The sequence below is a fragment of the Prosopis cineraria genome, unplaced genomic scaffold, assembly GCF_029017545.1.
Source record: "Prosopis cineraria cultivar Desert tree isolate PC_DT_omini unplaced genomic scaffold, ASM2901754v1 PC433, whole genome shotgun sequence".
Lineage (NCBI taxonomy): Eukaryota > Viridiplantae > Streptophyta > Magnoliopsida > Fabales > Fabaceae > Prosopis > Prosopis cineraria.
In genome coordinates, this window is record NW_026555758.1 from 4,013 (window position 1) to 28,343 (window position 24,331).

Below are 24,331 nucleotides of genomic sequence, written 5' to 3' on the forward strand. Positions count from 1 at the left end.
ATTTGGTCTCCAGGTATAATTTCTCTTTCACTCATGTCCTTTTTACCAATTCTCCTTTAGTTGTATCTTCTTGCGAGAGGAGTATTTCCGAGCTCATTTTTCGGCGCCAGGATTTCCGTTCCGGTTAAAAAATCGCATGATCCTCCCATCCGCTAGCCGCAAAATACTAAATTACTAATAAACAAAGGCGCAAAGCGGTGAGTTGTATCCCCAAATCAAACATAGTGCCAGTGGCGACTTGAGTGTGTGGGTGTGAAATTGCATGGTCTGCAGGGAGTGACAGTCCGACAGAGGAACAGCCCTCAAACTCAGACTTTGATGAAATGTTTCAACCCAGCAGACAGGTTAATTCCTTCCCCTGCGCGCCTCTCCACCTTTATCATATCTCTTGCTTGGTATCTTTGAACTTCTACAGTCTTTTGCGTGGGGGGAGTCCAGTTCGCAACGATCAATTTTTATTTTTCGTCTTCTTTTTACTGCATTTGTCACTCATTCCTTTTTACAATCCATCCCCCTTCCTCCATTGTCAGAAATTATCGAAACCCTCAATTACTCGAATCAGAGCCTCCATTGTCAGTTCTTCTTATGCGTTTGTTTATTATCCTTTTATTTTTAATTTCAGTTGACTTCATGAGTTACGGGACACGAAAACGAGTTTTTGGTCCTTTGAACTATTTCTGGAAGAATTTTGTTCGACAATGCCCGATGTAAATGGTATTTCGATGCTCAATGTGTGTTCCCCGCGTCCCATAACAAATCAAGGAATTAGAGTCATTTACGTTAGACTAATATTGTGATGCTCTGCTATTTGTTATACGAGAGAGCTATTTTGATAAATTTTTGGATGAATTGTTTATTTCATGTGTTCTGGGTTGCATCAAAATGTCTGATAGGCGTAAAAGATTTTTGGTCACTTTGTCACTGACAGCATCAAAATGAGTTGGCATTGTATGCTGCATTAATGTTGTGTAGCATACTGTTATAAGTTACAACATGTATGTTAGTTGTCATTTATCATCTATTCTCATCGCCACATGTGCATATTTTCATATACTATAATATCTGTTCTTTTCTTTCTGCAAGCTTTCTCTGCTAATAGTTAATTTATTCAAAACACCTCAATTATTCCTCTATTGACCCAGCAGAGATGACCTGATAGAATTTGATCTAGTGGCCTTACATTTACGGGTGCTGGTCTTTCAATCAACAGAGCAAAATTTCATTGCTCCGTACTTCTGTATCCAATAAAAGAAAGGAAAGGGCAGGGAAGAAATTAGCCTTCCTGTTCACACAAGACATTGTCCCATTATACTTTTTTTTTTAAAAAAGGACGTTGTCCAATAATTTATGGTTTAGTGTCTCTGCTTCTCTTTTTCTGGATACTTAGCATATACTTATTCATTTAGTTTGATGGACAGTCTGTTTCGTCAGCCTTGTTGCCTGTGGATTTAAATGAAACCTCTATAGATGCACAGGGCAATGAGCTGAATGGTGGATTCATACAGGCAGAGTCCATAATCTGAAATTCCCAGGCTGCGATTTTTATTTTTTAAAAATTTTGTGTTGTTGAATCTGTCAATTGGAATGAAATTTTTTCTGTATTGAATGATTGTTTGTTTCTCAATTAGCTTCATTTTACTTTATGACAAGCATGCCTATCTATCATGTCTCTTGATTTTAGTTGAGTGTTGATGGGTGATGCAAACTTACCACTCATTATGCAATGCTTGCAGAAACTTCAAGATGGTTTACAAATGTTAGGGATGAAAATTAAGCACCATGAAGGCAACCTAAATCTTTTGAATACTCAAAAAACTAAACTAGATGATTCTATTCTTGGTTTGCAAGGTACATTCAAAATTACCTTTGAAGGCGTTTTCTATCTTTGCTTGGCACTCTGATAATGGATTGGGTAATCTAAATGGATGAGATGCTAGTTATCATGAGCACTCTAATGGTGTACAGACTGATTTAGAGATGGTAAATTTTTATGACAATGGCATCTGGATTTGTTTGAGGTGCCACCCAAAATGGTAGCATCCTATGTCTCCATGCATGTTGGATGGCTTTAGGTATTTTGGGTAGTAGATTACCAAATGCATGCATCTTGGAAGCATCTTGACATCCATGGTACCATAACAAAGATGATAGTGTCACAAATGGCTACCAAGCGTTGTTTGTTTAAAAAAAAGGATTGCAATAAACTTTCCATATATATATATATATATATTTGGTTAATGAAGAGCTATTTTCTTGTGTGTGGTGTTTACCATGTTAATAGATATTTTTGAGAAATATAAATCATCAAGTATGCCCAAGAATTGCAAAGCGGACAATTTGCAGCCAACAAGTGAGGAGGCAATAAATGAACAGATATTGCAACTTAAAAAATCTGCTGCTGGTATATTACGCCAGCTGAAAACTTATCACGGGACTCAAGCATCTAATCTTTCATTGATAAAGGATATTGTGGGTATTGTTGCTACCCTGGGAAAAGTTGAGGATGATAACCTTAGCAGGTATGTTTGGTCTACATATTCACTCTCTGGCTTGTAAAACAATGCGGATATTCAAAACTTGTTGTCTCTTTGCAATCAATGGCATTTATTTAAAGAATATGAAAAGTAACTTGATTCTCTGAATTGCTTATAGTGCTTGAATCTTATGAAATATGTAAGCATGCATGCTATTGCTTTACTATACTTGGAAATTGGAATGCAGGCTTTTCTCAGAGTATCTAGGAGTAGAGACTATGCTGGCAATTGTCTGTAAGACTTATGAAGGAGTTAAAGCTCTTGAAATTTTTGACAATGATGGCTGCATAGACAAGAGTTCTGGTCTTCATGGGCTAGGTGCCTCAATTGGAATGGCCTTGGATGGTCGTTTTTCAGTGATATGTCTGGAATCTCTCAGGCATGACTTCATGATCTTTGTATTTAGTCTTTAATTTGTGACATCATTGAATTTCCTAAAATACTGTTGTTTTTGACTATTTCCCTTCCCCTTTTGTAGGCCATACGCTGGTAAATTTGTGCTTGATGACCCGCAGAAAAGGCTGGACATTTTAAACCCAAGATTACCCAATGGAGAGTGTCCAGTTGGGTTTCTTGGCTTTGCTGTAAATATGATAAATATAGACGGCTCAAACTTATTTTGTGTAATTCCCAATGGTTATGGTCTCAGAGAAACTTTGTTTTATAGTCTCTTTTCACGTTTGCAAGTATATCAAACGAGGGCGAAAATGATACAAGCACTTCCTTGCATAAGTGACGGAGCTCTTTCTTTAGATGGAGGAATGGTTAGGACTAGTGGTGTATTTTCCTTGGGCAACAGGTAAGGGGATGCATGGGAAATTTATTTTAGTTTATACATCAGATATTTTCTATGGTTCGAGCAGTGGCTCTGGTAATTATTGTAGCTGACAAGAGTAGAGCTGTCCATGATGAATGCTAACTATTTCAGTGAATCGTCTCTATTACTGGGTGTTAAATACTGAAAAATATATCTACCATTGTTGTCGGCCAACATTGAGCCTCAATGGTTAGACGTTGGACATGGTAATTTGGTCTTGTAGGTTCTTCCTTTGATATCTGATTTTTGTGTTTACTGGCGAGAAATTGTTTTCCGTTCTTTAAACCAGTTCTTCTTCTTCTTCTTTTTAACTTCCAGACTAAGCTTGATTCTTGTGGCTTCGTAATGCTCTTTTTTGTTGTTTGTCTTGAAGGATGAATTCATTTAATATTCATGCCCCAAAAAGTTATATTGAACTATTTAAAGTAGTTGCCAGTTCAAAATAATCATAACTCACTAGTTTTTCTTATTTTATTTTTGGGTCGTGGGTGGGGCTTGTTTCCATGATGTTAGGGAAGATGTAGATGTCAAGTTCCCCAGCCCAGCGGAGCTTGGTAACTACAATGAAATTGAGAGGCAAATGAAGGATTTGAAAGCGGAGAAGGACAAGATTCTGCGGGACATGAAAGGGAACAGAGTTTGTTGGACGCAGCAAAGTTCAATTTCAATAAAAAAAAGAATGAGTTTCTGAAGTTTTTAGCAGAAAGTTCATCATATGCAACTCAGGTAAATGCCCCAGTGATACCTCTTAACTGAGTGTGTGAAAGGGCTTATTTTGTCTGAAGATCGGAATCCGTATCCTAGGTCATGCATGAGAAGTTATATGTTGAAAAGTTGAATAAATGAATATAAAATATATTATAAATTTACTCAATTGTTGATATTTAATTATTTTCGAAGTTATGATTGTGTTTTTTCGATGTTCTGTTACTCTGAGAGAAGTCGGACAACTATAGATCTTTTCCCTCAGGATTTGCTTCTTCTTTTCGTTAAAGCGCACTCTAAATTGCTTACCATGGGGATTTTAATGATGAACAAGAATCTTACTGATTAAGTGATCAACATATCCTGAATTTGAAATGCTTGGCTTTTCAAATTTTGCAATGGGGATTTTAATGATCCACTAGAGTCTCTAAATGGTGAAGTTATGAGTATTCTGAATCTGAAATGCATGGCTGTTCCAACTCCGCTATGCGGTTCTTGATGATAATCAATGAGATTCTCTTTCTGGAAACTCAATGACAAGTGGAAAAAATTAATTAAATCATATTTGTTTTACATCATCCACTCAAGTATGCATCACTGTAGTTCGCATACGTAACCGTGTCAAATGCGGGAGCTTTGCATGTGTTGCGGACGGAATTGTAATGTGGCTATTGTTTGGGTCTGCTCGTGTTTGTTTTTTTTTTTTAAAAAAAGAAAGTGGAACGGCCCCAATTGATGTGTGAAGTGTTTGGAAAGTTTTTTTCACGCTTGCACTTCTTCCTTTGCCGCTGCTGCTTTAAAATATGCTTTCTGTTGTTGTTTTAAAATATGCTTTCTGTCTGTCTGTCTCTCTCTCTCTCTCTCTTTCGAGGGCATCGAATCCTCCTATGAGTTCTACTTTCGTAATCAACTTGTTCTAATGTTTGAATTTTTTAAGAAAAACATAATTTTTGTGTTCTAATATGTATTTAATCATCAATTTAATTTATTATAACTCAGTTATTGTAACTTATTGAATTAAATAATTATAGAGATTGATTTGTTTGAGACAAAATTTAAGGATGGAATCGAGAATTTAAAAAAAAATTAAGAATTAAAATTTATATTATTCTAAAATTCTATTTTATTATATCTTCTCATTTTTTGACTTCCCTATAATTATCAGGTTCAGACCACTCCCGCTAAACTCATCTAAACGATGAAGAAGCTCGCCATGGAGTGATGAGTGATGGAGCCTCTATGTGGCAGCGCGGGTCTGTAGTGAGCTTATGCCTCAAATTTAGCAAAATTCATTGCAGCCATTCATTATTAACTTGTGGAGTGGAGTGTGGATAAGCTTGACGGCAGGATTTTTTTGGGGGTGTTATTTAGGCTCATGCACAACTAAGTGGGGGGCGCTGCGATGAGATACTCGTCTTGTGTCACCGTTTCAGTCGTTGTAAAAAATATATATATTTAAAAATTAGCCCGATTCTATTGACAGATGAGTACTGCGAAAATTAATCAAAATTTGTCAACCTAGTATAAACTAGAACGTAAGTGCTTATTAAGCGTTTTTGGATTTAGATGCACATTTTGATTTTGATAAGTTGTCGAAGTCTAAGTCATTTAATTTTTTTTTATAAAAAAATGTGTGTGATATTACAATAGATTCGTGGCAAAGAGAAAAAAAAAATAGAAATAATCGACCAAAAAAAGTTTAGACCTGGAGAATATTTTAGAAAAAATGGTAATAAAATCCTTCTGAAATATACAAATGATAATTTGATCTCTCAAAATATTATAATTCTCTTAAAATTTTTAGATATTTTTTTGTTATTAATAAATTTATATTAATTATTAAATTAAATTTGTTGAAAATAAATGATTCATAAATTTTATTAAAATATTCACAATTCTTTTTTTCATATTCACACTAATATAATGGCAAATAAAGAATTTAACATGTGAAATTGTAATTTATTATTATATTATTGTAAATATAAAAAAAATTTGTGAATATTAAAATAAAATTTATGAATGATTTGTTTTCAATAAAGGTAATTTAGTAATTTATATAAATTTAATAATGATAAAAAATTATTTAAGATTTTAAAGAGATTATGATATTTTGAAGGATTAAATTATCATTTATATATTTTAAAGAGATTTTATTATTATTTTTTAATATTTTATGAAATAGTGAGAATCAATTTTCAGAAAAATATATGAAATGTTAGCCCACAGATGACTGAAATTAGAAGGATTCCGGAAAATTGAAATTGGGCAATCTGAATTATAGTTGTATTGTTTTGTTTTGTTTTTTGGCCTGAATGTATTGTTTTGTTATATTATTTATTTTAATTTGATAGAAATCTATACAATAGATGAATAGAATGAAAATAATAACTGAGCTTTTGCATTTATTATTATGTTATAGAATTAAACTAAGTAAATAGCCTAACATTCATTATATTTTGTATCATGATTGGTTTATTATATTTCTTTTGTTTAAAAATATAAAATATTTTTAATTAAATTTTATCTCAATAAAGTAATTACTTACTTTTCAACTAACTCTATCTTTCTATATTTACCCTTATTAAATATCTTATAATAAATATAAAGTCATTATCAATAGAGATATTTTTGAAAAAAAAAAGATAATGATTATACCTCGAAAGTTTAAAAATATTTTATATTTTTTAACATTCAACTTCTAAAATAATGCCTTATATTTTCAGATGGAGAGAGCATTTGTCAAGGATATACTGTTATATATTAATAATAAATTTATAATAAATAAACTTTTTATATATTAATAATAAATTCTCTATATAACAATATAAACCGACCGTACTTGTAAATTTTCAAAATTTGATTTACATTTTTTTAGGTACAAGGTTTTTTTTTTTTTCCGTCAATGGCCAGTTTATCCAATAATCTTCTAATTATTAAATGAGTAATTTTTGATTGATGGTATGTAATATTTTAATTAAAAATAAAAAATAAAATATCAACTGGTCAAATTAAATTTGTACCGTACTCGTTGGGATAAGATTACCACTGTCTTCTGGAGGAAAAATGAGTTTCAGTGTCGCGGATTCCAGGCAATCTGATGTTCCCTGCTGCGATTTAGATATTCTTGTTCTTTTTTTTTTTTTTTTTGCTTGATAAATTTAGATATTCTTGTTCTTGCGTTAAGACTTTTTTCGATATTTTCCCATCTTTGTCTTCTTGAAGTCTAATCTATTGCCTTCTCCTAAATGTCCTGCTTTTATCCATGAGACTCTGTGTCGCGGACTTACGACAGGGCAGAGATTTTTTCGCGCGCTTTTCATTTATTTTTCCCTCTTAAGCTTAATTCCGGCTAAACTTCGCCGAATGCTCGCCTCTCACATGGCTGCCATGCTTAGACCCAAACTTTGCAAGGGAACGGCCTCTAAATTCAGATACGTTGTATTCAACCATATGCATGCTAGTCGCATTGTCAATTCTCACTTTACGCACCGAACAAAGTGGAACGAACACTTCATGATCACTCCTGATGACTTCACTTCGTCCAAGGCCGTCTCGCTCGTGGGAGACTTTGTAGAAAACGGCACTCGAATCTTTAGAAAAGCGAGTGAGAAATGGAGTTGCAGGTCTTATTTTACTGTCAGCTCCAATGGAGAGCCACCGGTGCTGTGGTCTGGGGATGGGGTCAATATTAGGATGGGCAACTCGAACTTCAATGAGGCTCGTGGCGACGGCGATGGCGGTGAGAGTCTCGGTTCAGGAGGTGATTCTGGTCCGAATTCTAAGGATGAGTTCTCTGGTGGCTCCAATTTGGGGAGTAATGTTCCGACGCCAAAGAAAATTTGCGAAGGACTCGATAAATTTGTAATTGGGCAGGAGACGGCCAAGAAGGTGACTCTTTCCTCGTTCTGTTTCAACCTTCATGTAGTCTACGATGCAAGCCATACTGGGATCCGTTTGTGTTGGACACAGACGTATTAGATACAACACAATTCTCCAAAGCTATATTGAAATAATGCATACTTTGTCTATGTCGTCGTGGCTTCTATCACGTATCCGATATCGGTGTCGGTGCTTTTAGCAATTAGTATTCTGCCATTTTGAATAGTTTAGTTGCATGTAGGTTTTGCTTTTGTGCTTGAGAGTTTCAGCTATTAGTGATATTTGATTATTATTCACGTGACGTTAGTGGAGTTACTGTTAGTTACATAGAAAGTGGCTATACTATGTCAGCTAGAAATGACCGTGTGGGGCAACATCTGGTTGACTATGTGATAGTTTTGGAGGATGTTAATTTGGATGACCAATGAATGTTGCATTTTATGTCCGATTCTGATATAAATTTCTGTCAGTATTTTCCCTTGGGGATGGTTCATCTATAATGTTGATATAAACGGGACGATGAACTCTTTTTCCCGGAATTTATTTTTCTTAATTACATATATATTTATATATTTCAAATGCAGGTACTTTCTGTGGCCGTTTATAACCACTACAAGAGAATTTATCATGAATCTTCTCAAAAGCAGTTAGTATATTATTTCACTGCCCTACTCTTTCTTTCAAATTTTCCCATTCGTTCTTCTTTCACATGCAGTCTTGGGCGAGATGTTAAACAATAATCTTTTTTCTTTTTTAGCCTTGTTGATAACATGCAGGAATTGTTTTTGACTTGCTCTTGTTACTATTTGCAATGTTAGGCCTGCAGGAGATTCAAGTACTAAAAAGGCTGATGCTGTTGACGAAGAAAAAGTTGAACTTGAGAAAAGCAATATTCTTCTAATGGGGCCAACAGGTTCAGGTAATTCAAATGTTACTTTCCTTAGTTAACGTTAAGTGTATATATAATTGTAGTTCCGGATTATATTTCTCAACATATAATAGAATGTTAAAGCAGTCATGCTTCAATTCAGAAGAGATGAAAAAGCTTCTCAGTCGGTTTCTCAATTGTCCAGTGACATTCTTGTATGAATGAGTTGTTTTGACCCCTTTAGTTTTAAATTGCACTGTCAATGTATCACCTTTCAAGTTAGAGATTTAAGAGATAACAAAGCTAAAAGCCCTTTAGTTTTCAATCTTCTTTTCTTTCGTTAATCATGAATGTCTTGTTACTTCTGGCTACTAGTCTAACTAGTTTATCTGCTCCATTTCAAGGACAGGGAAGACGTTACTTGCCAAAACTTTGGCCCGGTTTGTAAATGTTCCCTTTGTGATTGCTGATGCTACTACAATAACTCAGGCAAGTTAGTGATTCTTCACTTCTATTTTATAATAATTTATGATCCCTTCAAAGACAGACAGAGAGAGAAAGTATTTTCTGTCTGCTTGTGAAGGTTTTTAATGATTGACTATAAAAGAAGCACGTAACACGTTATGGACCTTTTAGCACTCTTCCCCTTTTGTGAATTGAGCAGAGGGTGAGAATTGCTTTAACTTTACTTTCCAACAAAAAGATTATGCACATATTTATGTGATCCCATAGTATCATGTACAAAAAAATCATGCACATAATAAATACGAACAAGTTGTTATAACATGAGATATTTGTCAGAAACAGCAAGTCTCATCAAATGCAAAAAGCCCTGACAGTAAATTGGTTGTGTTAACATTTATTTCTCTGGTCATAAATTCTATTTCCTTTTCTCTTTGTCAATTGGCTGCCATGCTATTTTGTTCATGTAGTTGTATGGACATTATTTTTCATTGGTGCAGGCAGGATATGTGGGGGAAGATGTCGAGTCCATTTTAAGCAAGCTCCTTATGGTAAATATTCTGACCTTCATTATTTAAATACAGCATGCTTGCTTTTTTATTGCATTTCCATATTATGGATGGCAGTAACATTATAGCAATTTTTTTTCAGGTTGCTGACTACAATGTGGAAGCTGCTCAACAGGGCATTGTTTACATTGATGAAGTTGACAAGATTACTAGAAAGGTTCCAGCATGTCTTGTCTTGCCCTCATTTTCCTTTTCTCTGATTAATTCGAACCACTTTCTTCTGTTGTTTTCCCTTCTTCAATTGTCTATTTTCTAGGCTGAGAGCATTAATATCAGTAGAGATGTCTCTGGGGAAGGTGTTCAGCAGGCTTTATTGAAAATACTTGAGGGAACAGTAAGTGCATTCTCACGGATTTGGAAAATTTCAGTCATATTCTTTCCTTTTCTTTTCTGTTTTTTTCTTTTTACATGTCAGTTGAATTTATTGTATACTGATCTATTGCAACCTTTATGATCAAGGTTGTCAATATTCCTGAGAAGGGAGCTCGAAAGCATCCCAGAGTTGACAATATCCAGGTACATGGGCGTTACCCTTTGTTCTTGCCATTATATTTTTTCTTTATTTATACACTTGTAGAGATTATTAGGTATGTTTATGGCACCCGGTACACGTCTGCAGTCATTTTGATATATATATGAGTTCAGTGCTTGACAAATTTTTTTTTTTTTTTATCTATCATTTTCGCCCCAGTTTGTGTATGTGCTTGTGATTTTAATTCTGCAGTTATCTCGCATTGAAGTGTCTTCAACTCATGAACAATTGTTGACTCGTCTTGTTTCCTTCACAGATTGATACAAAGAATATACTTTTCATCTGCGGAGGAGCCTTTGTAGACTTAGAGAAAACAGTCTCAGAAAGGTAGCACAAACCCTGAAAATTAATTAGTTTTATACCTACAGTGAGAATAAAATGAAGTGTGAAGCCTCCTTTTAGTTCCCTGCAGGCGCCGAGATTCTTCTATTGGATTTGGGGCACCTGTACGTGCAAATATGAGAATAGGTGGTGTCACTGATGCCGCTGTTGCATCGTCATTATTGGAAACGGTAAGTTAACATCATGTATATGACACATCGTTCAATGGTTCTTAGTTTTTACTACCACTAACTTCAACAAGTCAGATGTTTGCATGATTGAAATTCTTGTCTTTGGCAGGTTGAAAGTAGTGATCTTATTGCCTATGGTTTAATTCCTGAATTTGTCGGGAGATTTCCTGTTCTTGTCAGCTTGTCATCTTTGACAGAAAATCAACTCATTCAGGTAAGTTATATCCAAGTCACTCATGTTACTCAAGGCTGTCTATACAGATGTACCTGTAAATCTCTTCTGATTTCCAGAAGTTAACGACATTATTTGCTTAAATTATATTCTTAAAAGTGAATTTTTTTCAATATTTTAAATTTCCCCCTTTGTGTCATTATCTGTATGTCTCTAATTGCAGTTGTAATATGCTCTATAGGTCCTCACAAAGCCAAAAAATGCCCTTGGGAAGCAATACAAGAAGATGTTCCAAATGAATGGCGTAAGTTTTTGTGAGCCTTCTCTCATCTGTGGATGATATTGAAAACACAAGCCCTATCTGCATATTCTTTTGTTTATAATTATATCAAGGATCTTTCTTGCTTGTTCATGTTTGTTTTATGGATGGGGTAATTGATTTCTCATTTAAAAAGATTTAATGTTTGTAAAATCTCTTCAGCTGAATATTCCTATTTGTTTTCCAGGTAAAACTGCATTTCACAGAAAATGCCCTAAGATCAATTTCCAGAAAAGCAATATCAAAAAATACTGGTGCTCGAGGCTTGCGGTCAATATTGGAGATAGTATTAGTAGATGCCATGTATGAGGTATACCATGTTGATTTTAATTTTAAATAATACCTTAATCTTCGCGTCCTGTGGACTGTGGGGGGTGGATATTATTGACAACTTGATAATAAACTTGCCACAATGGGTAAACTTTTTGGAAAAGCATCAGTCGCACTCTTTTCTTACCCTTTATTTGTCTTGTAGTGTTTAATCTGTTACCAAAAAGGTTTGACGAGGAGCCAGAAGTAATGATTCTCTAAATGTAATAATTTGGCAGTTTGCCGTACAGGGTTGAATTGAATCAGGAACTTTCATTTAGATTATGAATCTCTGTTTGGCGAAAAAGGATTTTGAATCTATGTGTTTTTTTCTTTCCTGCTGAATGTTTGTGCAGATTCCGGATAGCAGAACAGGTGATGGGGTTATAGATGCTGTTGTTGTTGATGAAGAGGCTGTTGGAAGTGGAGCCAAAATCCTCTACGGTAAAGGTGCATTGGATCGGTATCTTTCAGAACACACAGATAATCCAGAGGTATGCATTATTTGGGGTGCCAAAAATGTTGGAATTTTTTGAAACCATGTAATTTCTCCTCAAATGATCCCTAACAATTTGCTTCACAATGAACATTCAACGCATGCACAACGGTAATTCCCCCACCCCAGGAGGGGGGAAAACAGCATACTGGTGCATGTAAATGGTGCTATTTGTAAATTAGAACATGGTAATAGTAAAACTTACTTTTCCTTATCCCCCAATGTAATATAGTGTGTGTTTGTTTTGAACTCAACAAACTGTGGCATTAATCATTGAGAATTATGATCGGGTTAGAAGTTAGAACATGGTCATGCGGGAATTGTTGAGTACGGCATGAGATTTTAGATTTATATTGAATTGGTCCTTCCATTATGGTCTTAATGTGCGTATATGCCTTGATAATAAATGCATAAATGCTTCGTTGTTCCTTTATTCTTGCTTCTGCATACGTGTAACAGGCCATGGCAGGTTTAGATGGAGACAATGGAGAGGCAGAACTTCCTTCCGTTATTGCCAGCATGTAACATGCCTTGAAGCTTCTGCTGTATCCCTTGTTGGAGCAATATTAACTTGAAAAGTGGAGGATTTTGACGCTGTGGGTACAGGAATGCCCTTCAACTCAAACTCAAAATCTCATCATGCCTGTCTTTGCTTGCTCTTGCGTTCACGTGTTATTATTGTAATGTCATGGAATAGATGATGGCATACAGGCATTACCATAATGATGTAAAGTGTAAAGTGTAAGTGTCTATTTTGACAAGTCTCCATGTATAACGAACTTATCATTGTTTTACTATTTATATCTGAAGGCGACATCATTCATCAAGCTTGTCCAAACAATGTATTCTTGAAATTGAAATGTCATCGTGGGTTTTTATTTCCATATATTTCTTCTCTGCAACCTCTAGCACCGCACAGTACACCACCCAACCTGCAGAATAATCCAATTCAGCAATTACCAATTAAGCTCAACAATTTTGAGGATTAGAAGCCCGCATTCAATTTATTTAAAAAAAAAATACTGGAGACAATTTGAAATTATGACAATTTTCCGATCAAATTGATCAAATTTATAATTTTACAAAATTCACAACACTTGATCTTTCCTACTAGACTATGATGATGGTCCCCCCATTGTTGAAATTGGAATTTGGTATGTCATGGCCACGTGCTCTCTGGAGAAAGTGGTCAATAGGACCAATAACCTTCATCATTTATGCGGGAAGTCTCTCCTTTACTTTGCTTGCAGTATCAACTGTCGATCTAAGCATGCTGCGGCAAAAAGAAAACACACCAATCAAAAAGTCACGGCACAGAAAATGGTGTCAGAAAATAGAACTCAAATGCATTACATTTTTTAAATTTGCTGAAATTAAGAAATCATATTAGAATTAAAAAAATGAAGGGAACAATTTAATAAAATAAAGGGGTTGACAATATAGTTTTATCTCTAATTTTATTACCAATCAATTTAGAACGTTGATGAAAAGACATGGAACTTTAGCCATGAACAGACTCCAAAATTTGTGTGGTTAACATTTATAAGAATTTAGTACCAATCTATATATATAACGAAAAAATAACAAGTAAATTTTTACGAATGACAAATGTCATCTTCTTCAAATATTTTAATTTTGTAAATCTATGTAGGGTTTTATTTACAGAATTATTTTTAATAGGTGAATATAATTTATTTTTATTCTTTTTTTTTATAACTTCCTCATCCATGATCTAATTTTCTAATCATGTGATCACTATTTTGAATGTGATTAGCTATCCAAAGTATTCCATTGTTCGTATCATTCATGCTCTTATTTTTAAATATAAAAAATATAAAACTATCTTACCTCCTAAATTTCTTTTTGTTATCCTATCTTCCCCTTAGTTTATTCATAATTTTAAATTTTAAATTTAAAAATAATAAGTAACTCATTATGTGCAATTTCATTGTCTCCAAAAGTCTTTCCATTGTCCTGACTTCCTAACTTCTCGCCCATAAATTTTAATTTTAATTTTAAAAACCTTGCAAAATTACTCATAATTTTAAATTTCAATTTTAAAAATGGTGAAAAAATTTCCATACTAAGCAAAATTTGTGTAATTTCCCCACTCCCAAAATTCTCTTCATTTTCCTAACTTCTCAACTTCTTATTTATGTTAAAAATCTTGAGAAAAACACATGCTTCATGCAATTTCTTGGACTAACTATCATGGAGCACTCCTTTGCCATGTAAGGCCTTTTCTCAATATTTTGTAGATGTAGGTTAATTGTTTGTTTTTAAATTAAACTCCTCTTTCTCAGTTTCTTTTGCATTCATATCAAACTAGCCAAAGATCAATGATCGTAATTATGAATAAGAAGAAAATTTTAACATGGAATATCAATACAGCTAGTCCTACTACCAATTCTCTATCACTCCATCTAGTCTTATCATTGTGTTTGGGGTGCTTATTGATAATAGTAATTTGGTAAGATGATAAAAACTAATGCTTTGTTGTCAAAAGTTTTTTTTTGTGACCTATATATACCATCCCTACGTTGTGGTCATCTTATTTTAAGTACAAACATGCATGTTTATTCTTATTAACAAACATTGCGAATAATATAATATTTAATTTATCAAGCCTATCTTCATATTCCTTATAGATTTATCAATAAATGGGTGTCCATTGGAGTTAAGATTATGTAGTAGCCAGTGGCTGAGCCACATGTAATTGAGAGGGGCACCTCACTTAGAAAAAATGACATGTTTGGGAGTATAGGTTTTTATATTTTATAATTTACACTTTTTACTTATTATACTTCGCACCATCTTATTTTCATGTTTTAAAATTTAAACATGTTTCAATCTTAATTTTTTAGCCAAGATCTATTTAAATTTTTAATTTAGCATCATAACTATTAGCCCACAATTTCACTATACTTAAATACTAATATTATTTATTAATTATTTAAAAATAAAAAAAATCTAATATGACTAAATAGACTCACTTCTCATCTTGAATTCTACTCAGGGGCTAGTTAGAAAAAAAACCATGATAAATAATAAAAATTTAAAACTCAAAAGTAAATCAAGTGAACGTTTTTCACTAACTTGCTGCACTTATGAATCTATAATTAAAACATGGATAGAGAATAAAGAGAGAAGAAAAAAAAATAATTAATTTGAAAGAGATAAAAATGTCTTTCTTTTATCGAGAATCCTAACTTTATCATTGTCTCTCCTAACTTAGGATCCTGATTTCGCCACTGGTAATAGCAATACTACAACTACACTATGGGTGACAAATCAATTTAGTAGTTGTCCAGAGATCTTGCTATAAAGAAAGAATTTCAAAAATGGTCAAGTAAAATCAGATTATGTATTTATAATATATATATATATATATATTATTCCATCCTACTAAGGAGATTAGATTCTTTTCATGTCTTTTCTGTTAGATTAAATTTGTCATCATTTTCAAATTTATTTTAAAGACTACTTTAAATTTAATTCATCTTAACAGAATTATAATTGCAAAAATCCACATAAAAATATCATGGGCATCCCAAATTATTTCATTTTAAAGTTAATAGAAAAACGTCATTCTAATAATATCAATTATACTTTTCACTCTTATTTTGTTCTATTATTTGAAACAATTTTATTGTGGTTTTCTCTCTCTCTCTCTTTTTTTATGAATGTGGCTTACTAGTTTTAACTGCATTGATAACTAATTTTGACCTATGATATATTTTAAAATCAATTTTTCAACTTTATTGATAACTACTTCTATCTTTCCTGCATGCATATGAGAGCGGTGATATGCTGTTTATGCTTTAAATTGCGAAGGTGATGGAATTATAACATCCCACGCAATACATCACACGTGTATATAAAAAAATACTATATTATATTTAACTTTAATTTAAACGCGTTATATGTAAATATTATATAATTTATAAGAGAATATAATTTTTTCAATAAAACAAATGAAATCTCTCAACTACATGTCTCCGTGTGTGCCTATAATCTATGTATGAATATGTGTAAATGGAATTAATTTAAATAATCAAACCCTTTACCATAAATGAAATAATAATTGCAATTAATTTTTGTAATTCATTCAAATAACACTAATCAATTACATATTTAATTTAAATTTAAATTAATATGCAAGAATAAACGTACCTTTTTATTTTTGCAATTATTTTAATTTAAGAAAAATACAAGCTTTAGTCATAACTTAAATTAAACTTAAATCTTATTATTTATTTTAACTATTAATTATATGGTTGCACCCAATGCATGGGGCACATGCCACTTTTGTTAACAGAAGAATGACATATCAAAGTGAAGACTTCATAAACTTCAAGAGTTCATGTTTTTGTGTAAATGACATAGTTATAGTCATCCGAATAAAACACCTGGTCATGTGTAGCTAATTTGCTAATTAAACACCAAATTAACTAACAATAAAAGGATAAATCACACATAACTTCAATTTCAAAATAATTTATGGGCAAGTGTTGAAGATCAAACAACTATTTACACATGATTTTATTGTGCTTATGAGCATGTATAATATAATGCATAAGAATTTATGGACTATTTGAAACTGTTTTTTTATTATTATAAAATTTAATGTTTTATAAAATATGTTTTGAGAAATAAATAATAAAAATATTTATTTTTTTTGTTTTTCAGAACAATAATCTCAAAATACTTAAAAAAATTTATTTTTCTATTTTGCAAAATAATATTTTATATTTTTTTTAAAACACTTTTTAAAAACACGTCAATAAACATATTTTTGTTTTTGTTTTTGTTTTCATTCTAGATAATAGAAAACTGTTTCAAAATAGATTGTCATTTTCCTCTTCTGAAGGAAGCCCTCCTCCGCACCTTTGTTGAGGAGATGTGGAATCTGGACCATTCAGATTATTGGATAGTCTAGATTTAATATTTTTTTATTTTAAATTTTTTAAAATAAAAAATTATATAAATTTTAAATTTTTTTAATAAATTTGTTTATATGTCTATACAATCTAGATTTAATATAAATAATTTATATTTAATATCAAATATTTTATAAATTAACTTTCTAGATATATTTAATATAAAAAAATTAATAAATTTGTTCACCTATTTGTACAATCCAAATTTAATATAAATGATCCATATTTATAATCAAATATTTTATAAATTAACTTTTTAAATATATTTAAAAAATTTAATAAATTTTTTCACCTGTTTGTATAGTTCAAATTTAATATAAATGGTTCATATTTAATATCAAATATTTTATAATTAACTTTTCATATATATTTTAAACAATATAGGTTCAATATTAATTTTTTTATAATTTTTATAAATTAAATATATATTATTCATATTAAATCTAGATTATCCAAACTGATAAATAGATTTATTAAAATTCATATAATTTTTTATTTTAAAATATAGTATAAAAAATAAAAAATATTAAATCTGAAAAAATCTGTACTGTTTAAATTTAATAAAGGGTGGGAGGAGGAGATTGCAGAAGAAGAGAAACCGAGTCCCCAAACAAGCCCTAAATGATTGCAATTTTCCTATTTATGCATGTATGTTATAGAAAAAAAATAGATAGCTAAATTTATACCGTCAATACACTTTTTTCTAATCAAACAAATGGATTTTAAATTCACAAAACCAGATTTTTTTTAAAAAAAAAAAAAGTGGTTTTTTACCCCACTTTTCTTATGACTAATTTTTAAATTTAAAATCCACTTGTCTGATTCAATTTTTAACAAGCATATATTATGAATATAAGTTTAAATATAATTTTTTTCTCCCATAACTTATCAAAATATTAAAAAATTATGTATTAAGTGAAAAATTAATAAATAATTTATACATTGATGATTTGCGTGTATAATAGGCCGTCAAATTCCTCCAAACAAAATAGACCGTATGGTTTTACTTTAATATCCGCTAAATAAGAAAAAGAAAGTTGAAATTTGGCTACCGTTGGATGGATACCAATTGCCATCAACTTTTCGCAGTTTAACGCTCCTCTCCCCAAACCCCACCCTCCCCCCACAAACAAAAATGCAAAACCAAAAAAGTCCACGCTCCTACCCATCTCTCTCTCTCTCTCTCTCTCTCTCTCTATTCGGGCAACCCGGTTTGGGGAACGTAGAGAGTAACGAAGGGGGAGAAAAAGCTAGCAAACAAGAAAAGAAGCTGTTCTTCCGGAGAAAGGGAGGTTGGCTAGTCGGAGTCACCCCTTTATCCATTTACCGCTCCATGACCATCCCCATCTTCTTCCTCTTATTTTTTTCTTCTTTTTTCTAGCAATTTTTCCTGGAAAAAAGCTGAGAACGAAGAAAATCGAGGAAGGAGATTCAGAAAGGAAATGCCCAGGTATCTATTTTCGTGAAATTTATGATTTTGATTACTGGGTATTTCATATATCCATCACTTGTGGGAGGTTTCGGTGACTGGATGGACTTGGACAACATTGAGTGTGTGTCATCCTCGGATGGTATGGATGAGGAGGAGATCCCCCATCATGGTATGCATCCTCACCCTCATCATCACTCTGAGTTTTCATCCGCAAAGCCTCGCAATGGCGCCACCAATATGGGCCCCACGGCCATTGCTCCGGCAACCAGCGTCCACGAGTTGCTGGAATGCCCGGTCTGCACCAATTCTATGTACCCACCAATTCATCAGGTCAGTCGTTTTTCCTTTTCTTTTGTTTTCGCTATCTTGGCCTCATCTACGTTGTATTATCTATTATTTATGTTACTGTATACGAGGTTTCGTTTTCATAACAGGATCCTTTCTTCGGACTTTTGTGAATTGGATGGCTCTTTTTTTTTGGGGGTGGGGGGTGTTGTGGATAAGGGCAGGAATTGAGTAGGTTTCGTGATGCCTTCATTTCTTTCTTTCTTTTTCTCGGCAGGCTTCTTTGTAATTTGGGAAATCTATGACTTGGTTTTGGAGTTCGAATTTCCGTTATATGGGGTTAAGGGCCAAATATAATCTGATTACACTTGTAATTGCACGTAATATCAAATTAGTCAGTTGTCCCAGTGATCTATGTTCTAGATATCAGCGAATTGGAGGAGAGTTTGATTTTCTGGTTTATTTATGCATTTTGTTTTGATTTTTTAGGAAAGGGTTCCCTTTTAAAAAAAAAAATTGAAATAAAGCGTTCCCTGTTTTATGATGTAGTTAACATGAAGTTATGATCTATGTGTCATGTCTGAAAGTTCTGATCCCGTAGGTAAAGTATTGACATGAAAGAATTATTATACTCAAGAGCACAAATTTAATTCAGTTACGAACTTGGCTATCTTATATATCAAATGAGTACAGAATGTGTCAATTTTTTTTTTACCTTGCGGCTAATCTTGGTTCAAATCTTGTTTTTATCTTGCAGCTTATCTTGTTTTTATCTTATAAAACTGCTTCAGATATGCTCTGTAGAGGGATAGAATGCCCATAATAATGTAGCATGTACAATTAGGTTGGTTCCTGTTTACTAAACGAATTCTAAAGAATGATCCGCCTTGCTGTGGATTTGATATTTTATATTGATGTTGAAAGTGATTATTGTAAGGTGTGTGTATGTAATTGGAGTTGGATATGGGGCCCTTAAAAGGCACTTAAATTTTATTAAATTTTTCATTAGATATCTAGACATGTATGATTTGATCTGTATTTATTGATGCCACATTGTCCAGTGGAAGTTTTTGGGTGAATTGAATATCATTCACGCTCAATGCCCATGCTGTATACCATGCTCTAGCTAGGACAGTTCAATTTTCTGCTGCTTTAATCATGTGTGATTGTAATGCAAATTTGCAAGTTTGCACACTGTGTGTGTGTGTGTGTGTGTGTGTGTGTTAAAGGCACTGTTAACTTGTTGAAGTAAGTGATTTGTTCAGTATTTTGTGAACAAAGTATTGAAAGTGCAGAATTTTTACGTCGTGGGTACATAAATGACCTCAAACTAAAACTGAATCTCATTATGTGGCTGTATGACTTTGCATATGCTACCTTGCCTACCTTTGCTTGCTCTTACGTGCACAAATAATCGTTATTGTAATAGATGGTGGCAAACTGGCATTACCATAATGATGTGAAGTGCCAGTGCCCATTTTCAGAAGTCTCTACATATGATGAATCTATCATTATTATAACTGACAACAAAGTGTAAGTGCCCTTTAGCTAGAAGTGTATTGTGGTAACATTTCTTAGAGGGAAAAAAGATGAAAAAGAAATAACATTGTTACTATGGTTCTGCTTCAGCTTGATCTTGTAATATTTTATCTCAACGAATACTAACATCTTGTTAAATTAGAAACCAGAAGTTAATGGTTTTGGTTGATGCTTTACACTGTCTATTAGAAAATAGTTAGGCAATTTATCAAAAGGAAAAGAAGTAATTTAGCAAAAATGCAAATAATCCCTCTAAACTTTACATCCTTTAAACATGATCGTCTTGATCTTCAAATCTTGACAATGAGCCCTGAAACTTCTAATCTAGTGCTGATGTCACTTGCCATTAGTGAATCCTTTGGTATACTGATGGAAGATTAATATATATATATATATATATATAGAAATAGATATTGTGTGTAACCTCTTGAACTTAGAGTCCTGTGCAAGTAACCCTCCTAAACTTTGAGTAAGCATGGTAATAGGCAAAAAGTGCAGAATATATATATATTAACTTTTGATTATTCAGTTGTTTAATTATCCTCATTGATGCTTACTGCAAGTTTGTGGCCACCGTCCCAAATGTCTGTATTATGCATGTTTTGGGTTGTTGAAGAGGAAAAGAATGTAATTTCCAGCTTCTTTGCAGTGTCACAATGGGCACACCCTATGTTCAACATGTAAAACAAGGGTGCACAACCGATGCCCCACATGCAGACAAGAGCTCGGAGATATCAGATGTTTGGCTCTGGAGAAGGTAGCTGAATCACTCGAGTTACCATGCAAATACTATTTCAATGGATGTCCAGAAATCTTTCCATACTACAGCAAGCTCAAGCATGAGGCAGTGTGCAATTTTAGACCATACAATTGTCCTTATGCTGGATCAGAGTGTTCAGTTGTTGGGGACATCCCTTTCCTCGTTGCACATCTGAGGGATGATCATAAGGTGGACATGCACACAGGATGCACATTCAACCATCGTTATGTGAAGTCAAATCCCCGTGAAGTAGAGAATGCAACTTGGATGCTCACGGTAAGCTTCCCCCCCCCCCCTTTCATGTTAGAGGTTTGTGGGGAAAAAAAGGCAGGGAACATCATTTTTGTTTAAATCTATTTTCTTTGCTTCATGGAACACTCAATATTCTTTGGGGATACAACTTCTGGCATACACTGTCAATTGCTTATCAATCTTCACTGCCACTGGAGTAAGTTATGGGCGGGGAGACCAGATTTTTTGAAGAAGTTTGTGCAATGGTGAAAGCTGTTATAATGCTTCTCATGACCAAGGGACCTTTGATCTGTTTTCCTTTTCTTGGGAGGTGGTTTCATGAATAATGGAGATGGAAAATGAAATGAATGCCCAACAAGGCTTGAAAATGGTGCATTCAGATTCTCCTGATGCATCAATCTGACCATGCTTTTCTCTTTTCAATCATTTTAACCCTTGCCCTGTTCTACTTGAGATGGTTGAAAAAAGAGAATCATGGTGAGGCTCTTTTGCATTCAGAAAGTAGAATTTTAACTCGCCAATATCAGGCTTGTTGAGCGGTCATTTTCATTTCTAATCCCTGACGTTTATAAAGATGCATCAATGCCTCCTATTATGGCATGTCTCCCAAGACAAACACAACTCAGAGGATCTGTGCCCTTGTAGGTAAGCTTGTTTTGTTAGTGGAGGGTGTGGATCATTTGAAACTCTCGAGGTTCTGGCCTCTGGAAACAAGTAACCTTTTCCTTATTCATTTTGCATAGCGTAAGGTTTTAATTGGTGTGGGGAGCTGGGTTATACTTCTATCAGCTCAAGGAGTTTTGTAGGACTGACAGATACAAACATTTGTTTCTTATTTCTGTGATATAAAAGCCCGAGCTTCCTATTATTTTCCTGTCTTTCCGAGTTGAACTGCCAGAGTGTGAATGTTTTAGTGAATTAGTTTTGTTTAGCGGACCCATAAAAGGTCCAAGGGCTGAGGTAAACAAATTTCCTTGTTTCCGTTGAGGAATAATTACTGAGGAAGTTTATTTTGGCCCGCTGTTCCACTCAAGAGCAACATATAATCCTCTTAGTATGTGTGTACTTCTTACTGCCTGGTTCGTAAGTTTGCTTATTTCTTCTTATTCTCTGGTAGGTATTTCATTGTTTTGGGCAATACTTCTGCCTTCATTTTGAAGCTTTCCAACTTGGCATGGCCCCTGTTTACATGGCATTCCTTCGATTCATGGGAGATGAGAATGAGGCTCGAAACTATAGCTATAGCCTAGAAGTTGGGGCAAATGGCAGGAAACTGATCTGGGAGGGCACTCCGAGAAGTATCCGGGATAGCCATCGTAAAGTCAGGGACAGCCATGACGGTCTTATCATCCAACGAAATATGGCCCTTTTTTTCTCTGGTGGGGACAGGAAGGAGCTTAAGCTTAGAGTTACTGGTAGAATATGGAAAGAACAACAAAATCCGGATGCTGGGGTGTGCATACCAAATCTTTGTAGCTGATGACGCTGAGTTTGAGACTCTTCTGTATCTTGCAATAGATGACGGCACTGGGGCTGCCTTGAATTCCTCAGCTTTTTCATGTCGTGTGATAAAACACATTCTTCCTCTACAAGTTCTTGGTGGGAATTATCAAATTGTCAGATTTGATACTGGGAATCAGAAATCGTCTCTTGTATTTTCTTGTATTGAAGACTTTTATTATTTGATTGGTTGCTTCTTTGTATGATGCTTGTTTGAAGAAAAGTAAGTATCACAATTTTGGCCATAAAAAACAAATACTTGTGCCATTGACTTTTCATGTTTCCTGCAATCATATTTTGGTACTGTGAATCGGGCACGTTATAATCTTTTCCAACTCCTCGAATTGCGCACAGGAAAATATGATGTGAATATAGATCGATGATCTTCCAATTCAACAAAGAGAGATAAATTTCACTTCTCCATCGACGCATCTGGGTTGCACACTCAAGTCAATACCTGAGCACCTTCGGTGTCACTTCTGTCCTCTGCATCACCCGAATTCTCGGCTTGGCTTCAGCTCACACGCGTAACTTACCTAAGCAAGGAATACCAAGGAACGGAACAGAGAGGATAAGTTGACCGTTGATCGCCATAACTTATCGCATGTTTCAAGCAATGTGCAAACCAAGAACACCGTATTTATCCAATCCGACGTTAACAATACTAGACTCGTGTTTGCGCTGTGTATTGCATTCGATGATCTTATCACCTCGGTGAATTTTATATTGGCAATCGTGTCAGCATTTAGTCGTGACGAAATTTGCTTTTGCAGGAGCCATACTCCTATCAGATCACTACAAAGTTCATTTTTATGGCCATCCAGCTTTCTGCTTGTTTAGGCTTTTGGTCATCCTATTGGCTAAGGCCCACCTCGTGACTTTCTTGAACACAAATCTGTCAAACCGAGTGCTCATCACGCCAGGATCAATCGTCACTCTTTCGTGCCTAAAGTAGGTTGTTGATGTTGTACCCAAAAAAAAAAAAAAGGGTTGTTAGTGAAGGAGTGACAAGAAGATGCTTAAAATGTGTAGGAGGCTGAAATTAGCACGAGACATGGGACCCAGCATGATTTGATACAAATTTTATATTTGTTATAGTACTTGTTAGAGTTTTTTTTTTTTTTTTCAAAATATTATATATACTCTGCTCAACTGTTGGTTTTAATTTTTTTAAAAAAGAGGATCTCAATTAGGGCTCTCAAAATTAAATTAATAACATATAAGATTCAAATTATTCTAATAAATACTTTTGCAGGCCCGAATTGTAATCAATTTTGTTAGTCAAATTATCAAAATGCTCTTACCTTTTATTTTAAAAAAAAAAACCTGCCATGTCACAAGGCCGTTGGCAAACTGTTGTTGCTAGAGCTCAGGCGCAATGGTTAATAACTAGTTGAATGTGTTAAGGGGTCAAAAGTAAATTTAAACCCTTGATCCCTTGATTTTTTA

General features: G+C 33.7%; 3 protein-coding genes across 4 annotated transcripts; all 3 read left to right on the forward strand.

The window, feature by feature from the left end:
- The first annotated feature begins 307 nt into the window (after positions 1-307).
- LOC129297083 (protein DEFECTIVE IN MERISTEM SILENCING 3-like) lies at positions 308-4,107 on the forward strand. Its single transcript, XM_054935451.1, is given in 7 exon segments — positions 308-344; positions 1,734-1,848; positions 2,282-2,519; positions 2,722-2,913; positions 3,013-3,333; positions 3,865-3,974; positions 3,977-4,107. Coding segments are annotated over 7 exon segments (1,128 nt in total). The 5' UTR covers positions 308-323.
- A 3,039-nt stretch (positions 4,108-7,146) lies between these two features.
- Positions 7,147-13,001, forward strand: LOC129297082 (CLP protease regulatory subunit CLPX1, mitochondrial-like). Of its 2 annotated transcripts, none has more exons than XM_054935450.1 (15): positions 7,147-7,944; positions 8,520-8,581; positions 8,754-8,854; positions 9,213-9,296; positions 9,770-9,816; positions 9,917-9,991; positions 10,091-10,168; positions 10,294-10,350; positions 10,623-10,693; positions 10,779-10,878; positions 10,988-11,092; positions 11,292-11,354; positions 11,557-11,679; positions 12,035-12,172; positions 12,644-13,001. In XM_054935450.1, exons 1-15 carry the CDS (start codon positions 7,420-7,422, stop codon positions 12,647-12,649), a joined length of 1,635 nt encoding a protein of 544 aa, XP_054791425.1. In that variant the 5' UTR covers positions 7,147-7,419; the 3' UTR covers positions 12,650-13,001. The 2 variants fall into 2 exon arrangements, with proteins under 2 accessions (XP_054791425.1, XP_054791424.1); XM_054935449.1 differs by having other exon boundaries at positions 7,151-7,944; positions 12,634-13,001.
- A 5,262-nt stretch (positions 13,002-18,263) lies between these two features.
- Positions 18,264-23,160, forward strand: LOC129297085 (E3 ubiquitin-protein ligase SINAT5-like). Its single transcript, XM_054935452.1, has 3 exons — positions 18,264-18,876; positions 21,020-21,406; positions 22,500-23,160. The coding sequence occupies exons 1-3, from the start codon at positions 18,586-18,588 to the stop codon at positions 22,860-22,862; spliced, it is 1,041 nt and encodes a 346-aa protein (XP_054791427.1). The 5' UTR covers positions 18,264-18,585; the 3' UTR covers positions 22,863-23,160.
- Positions 23,161-24,331: the final 1,171 nt, after the last annotated feature.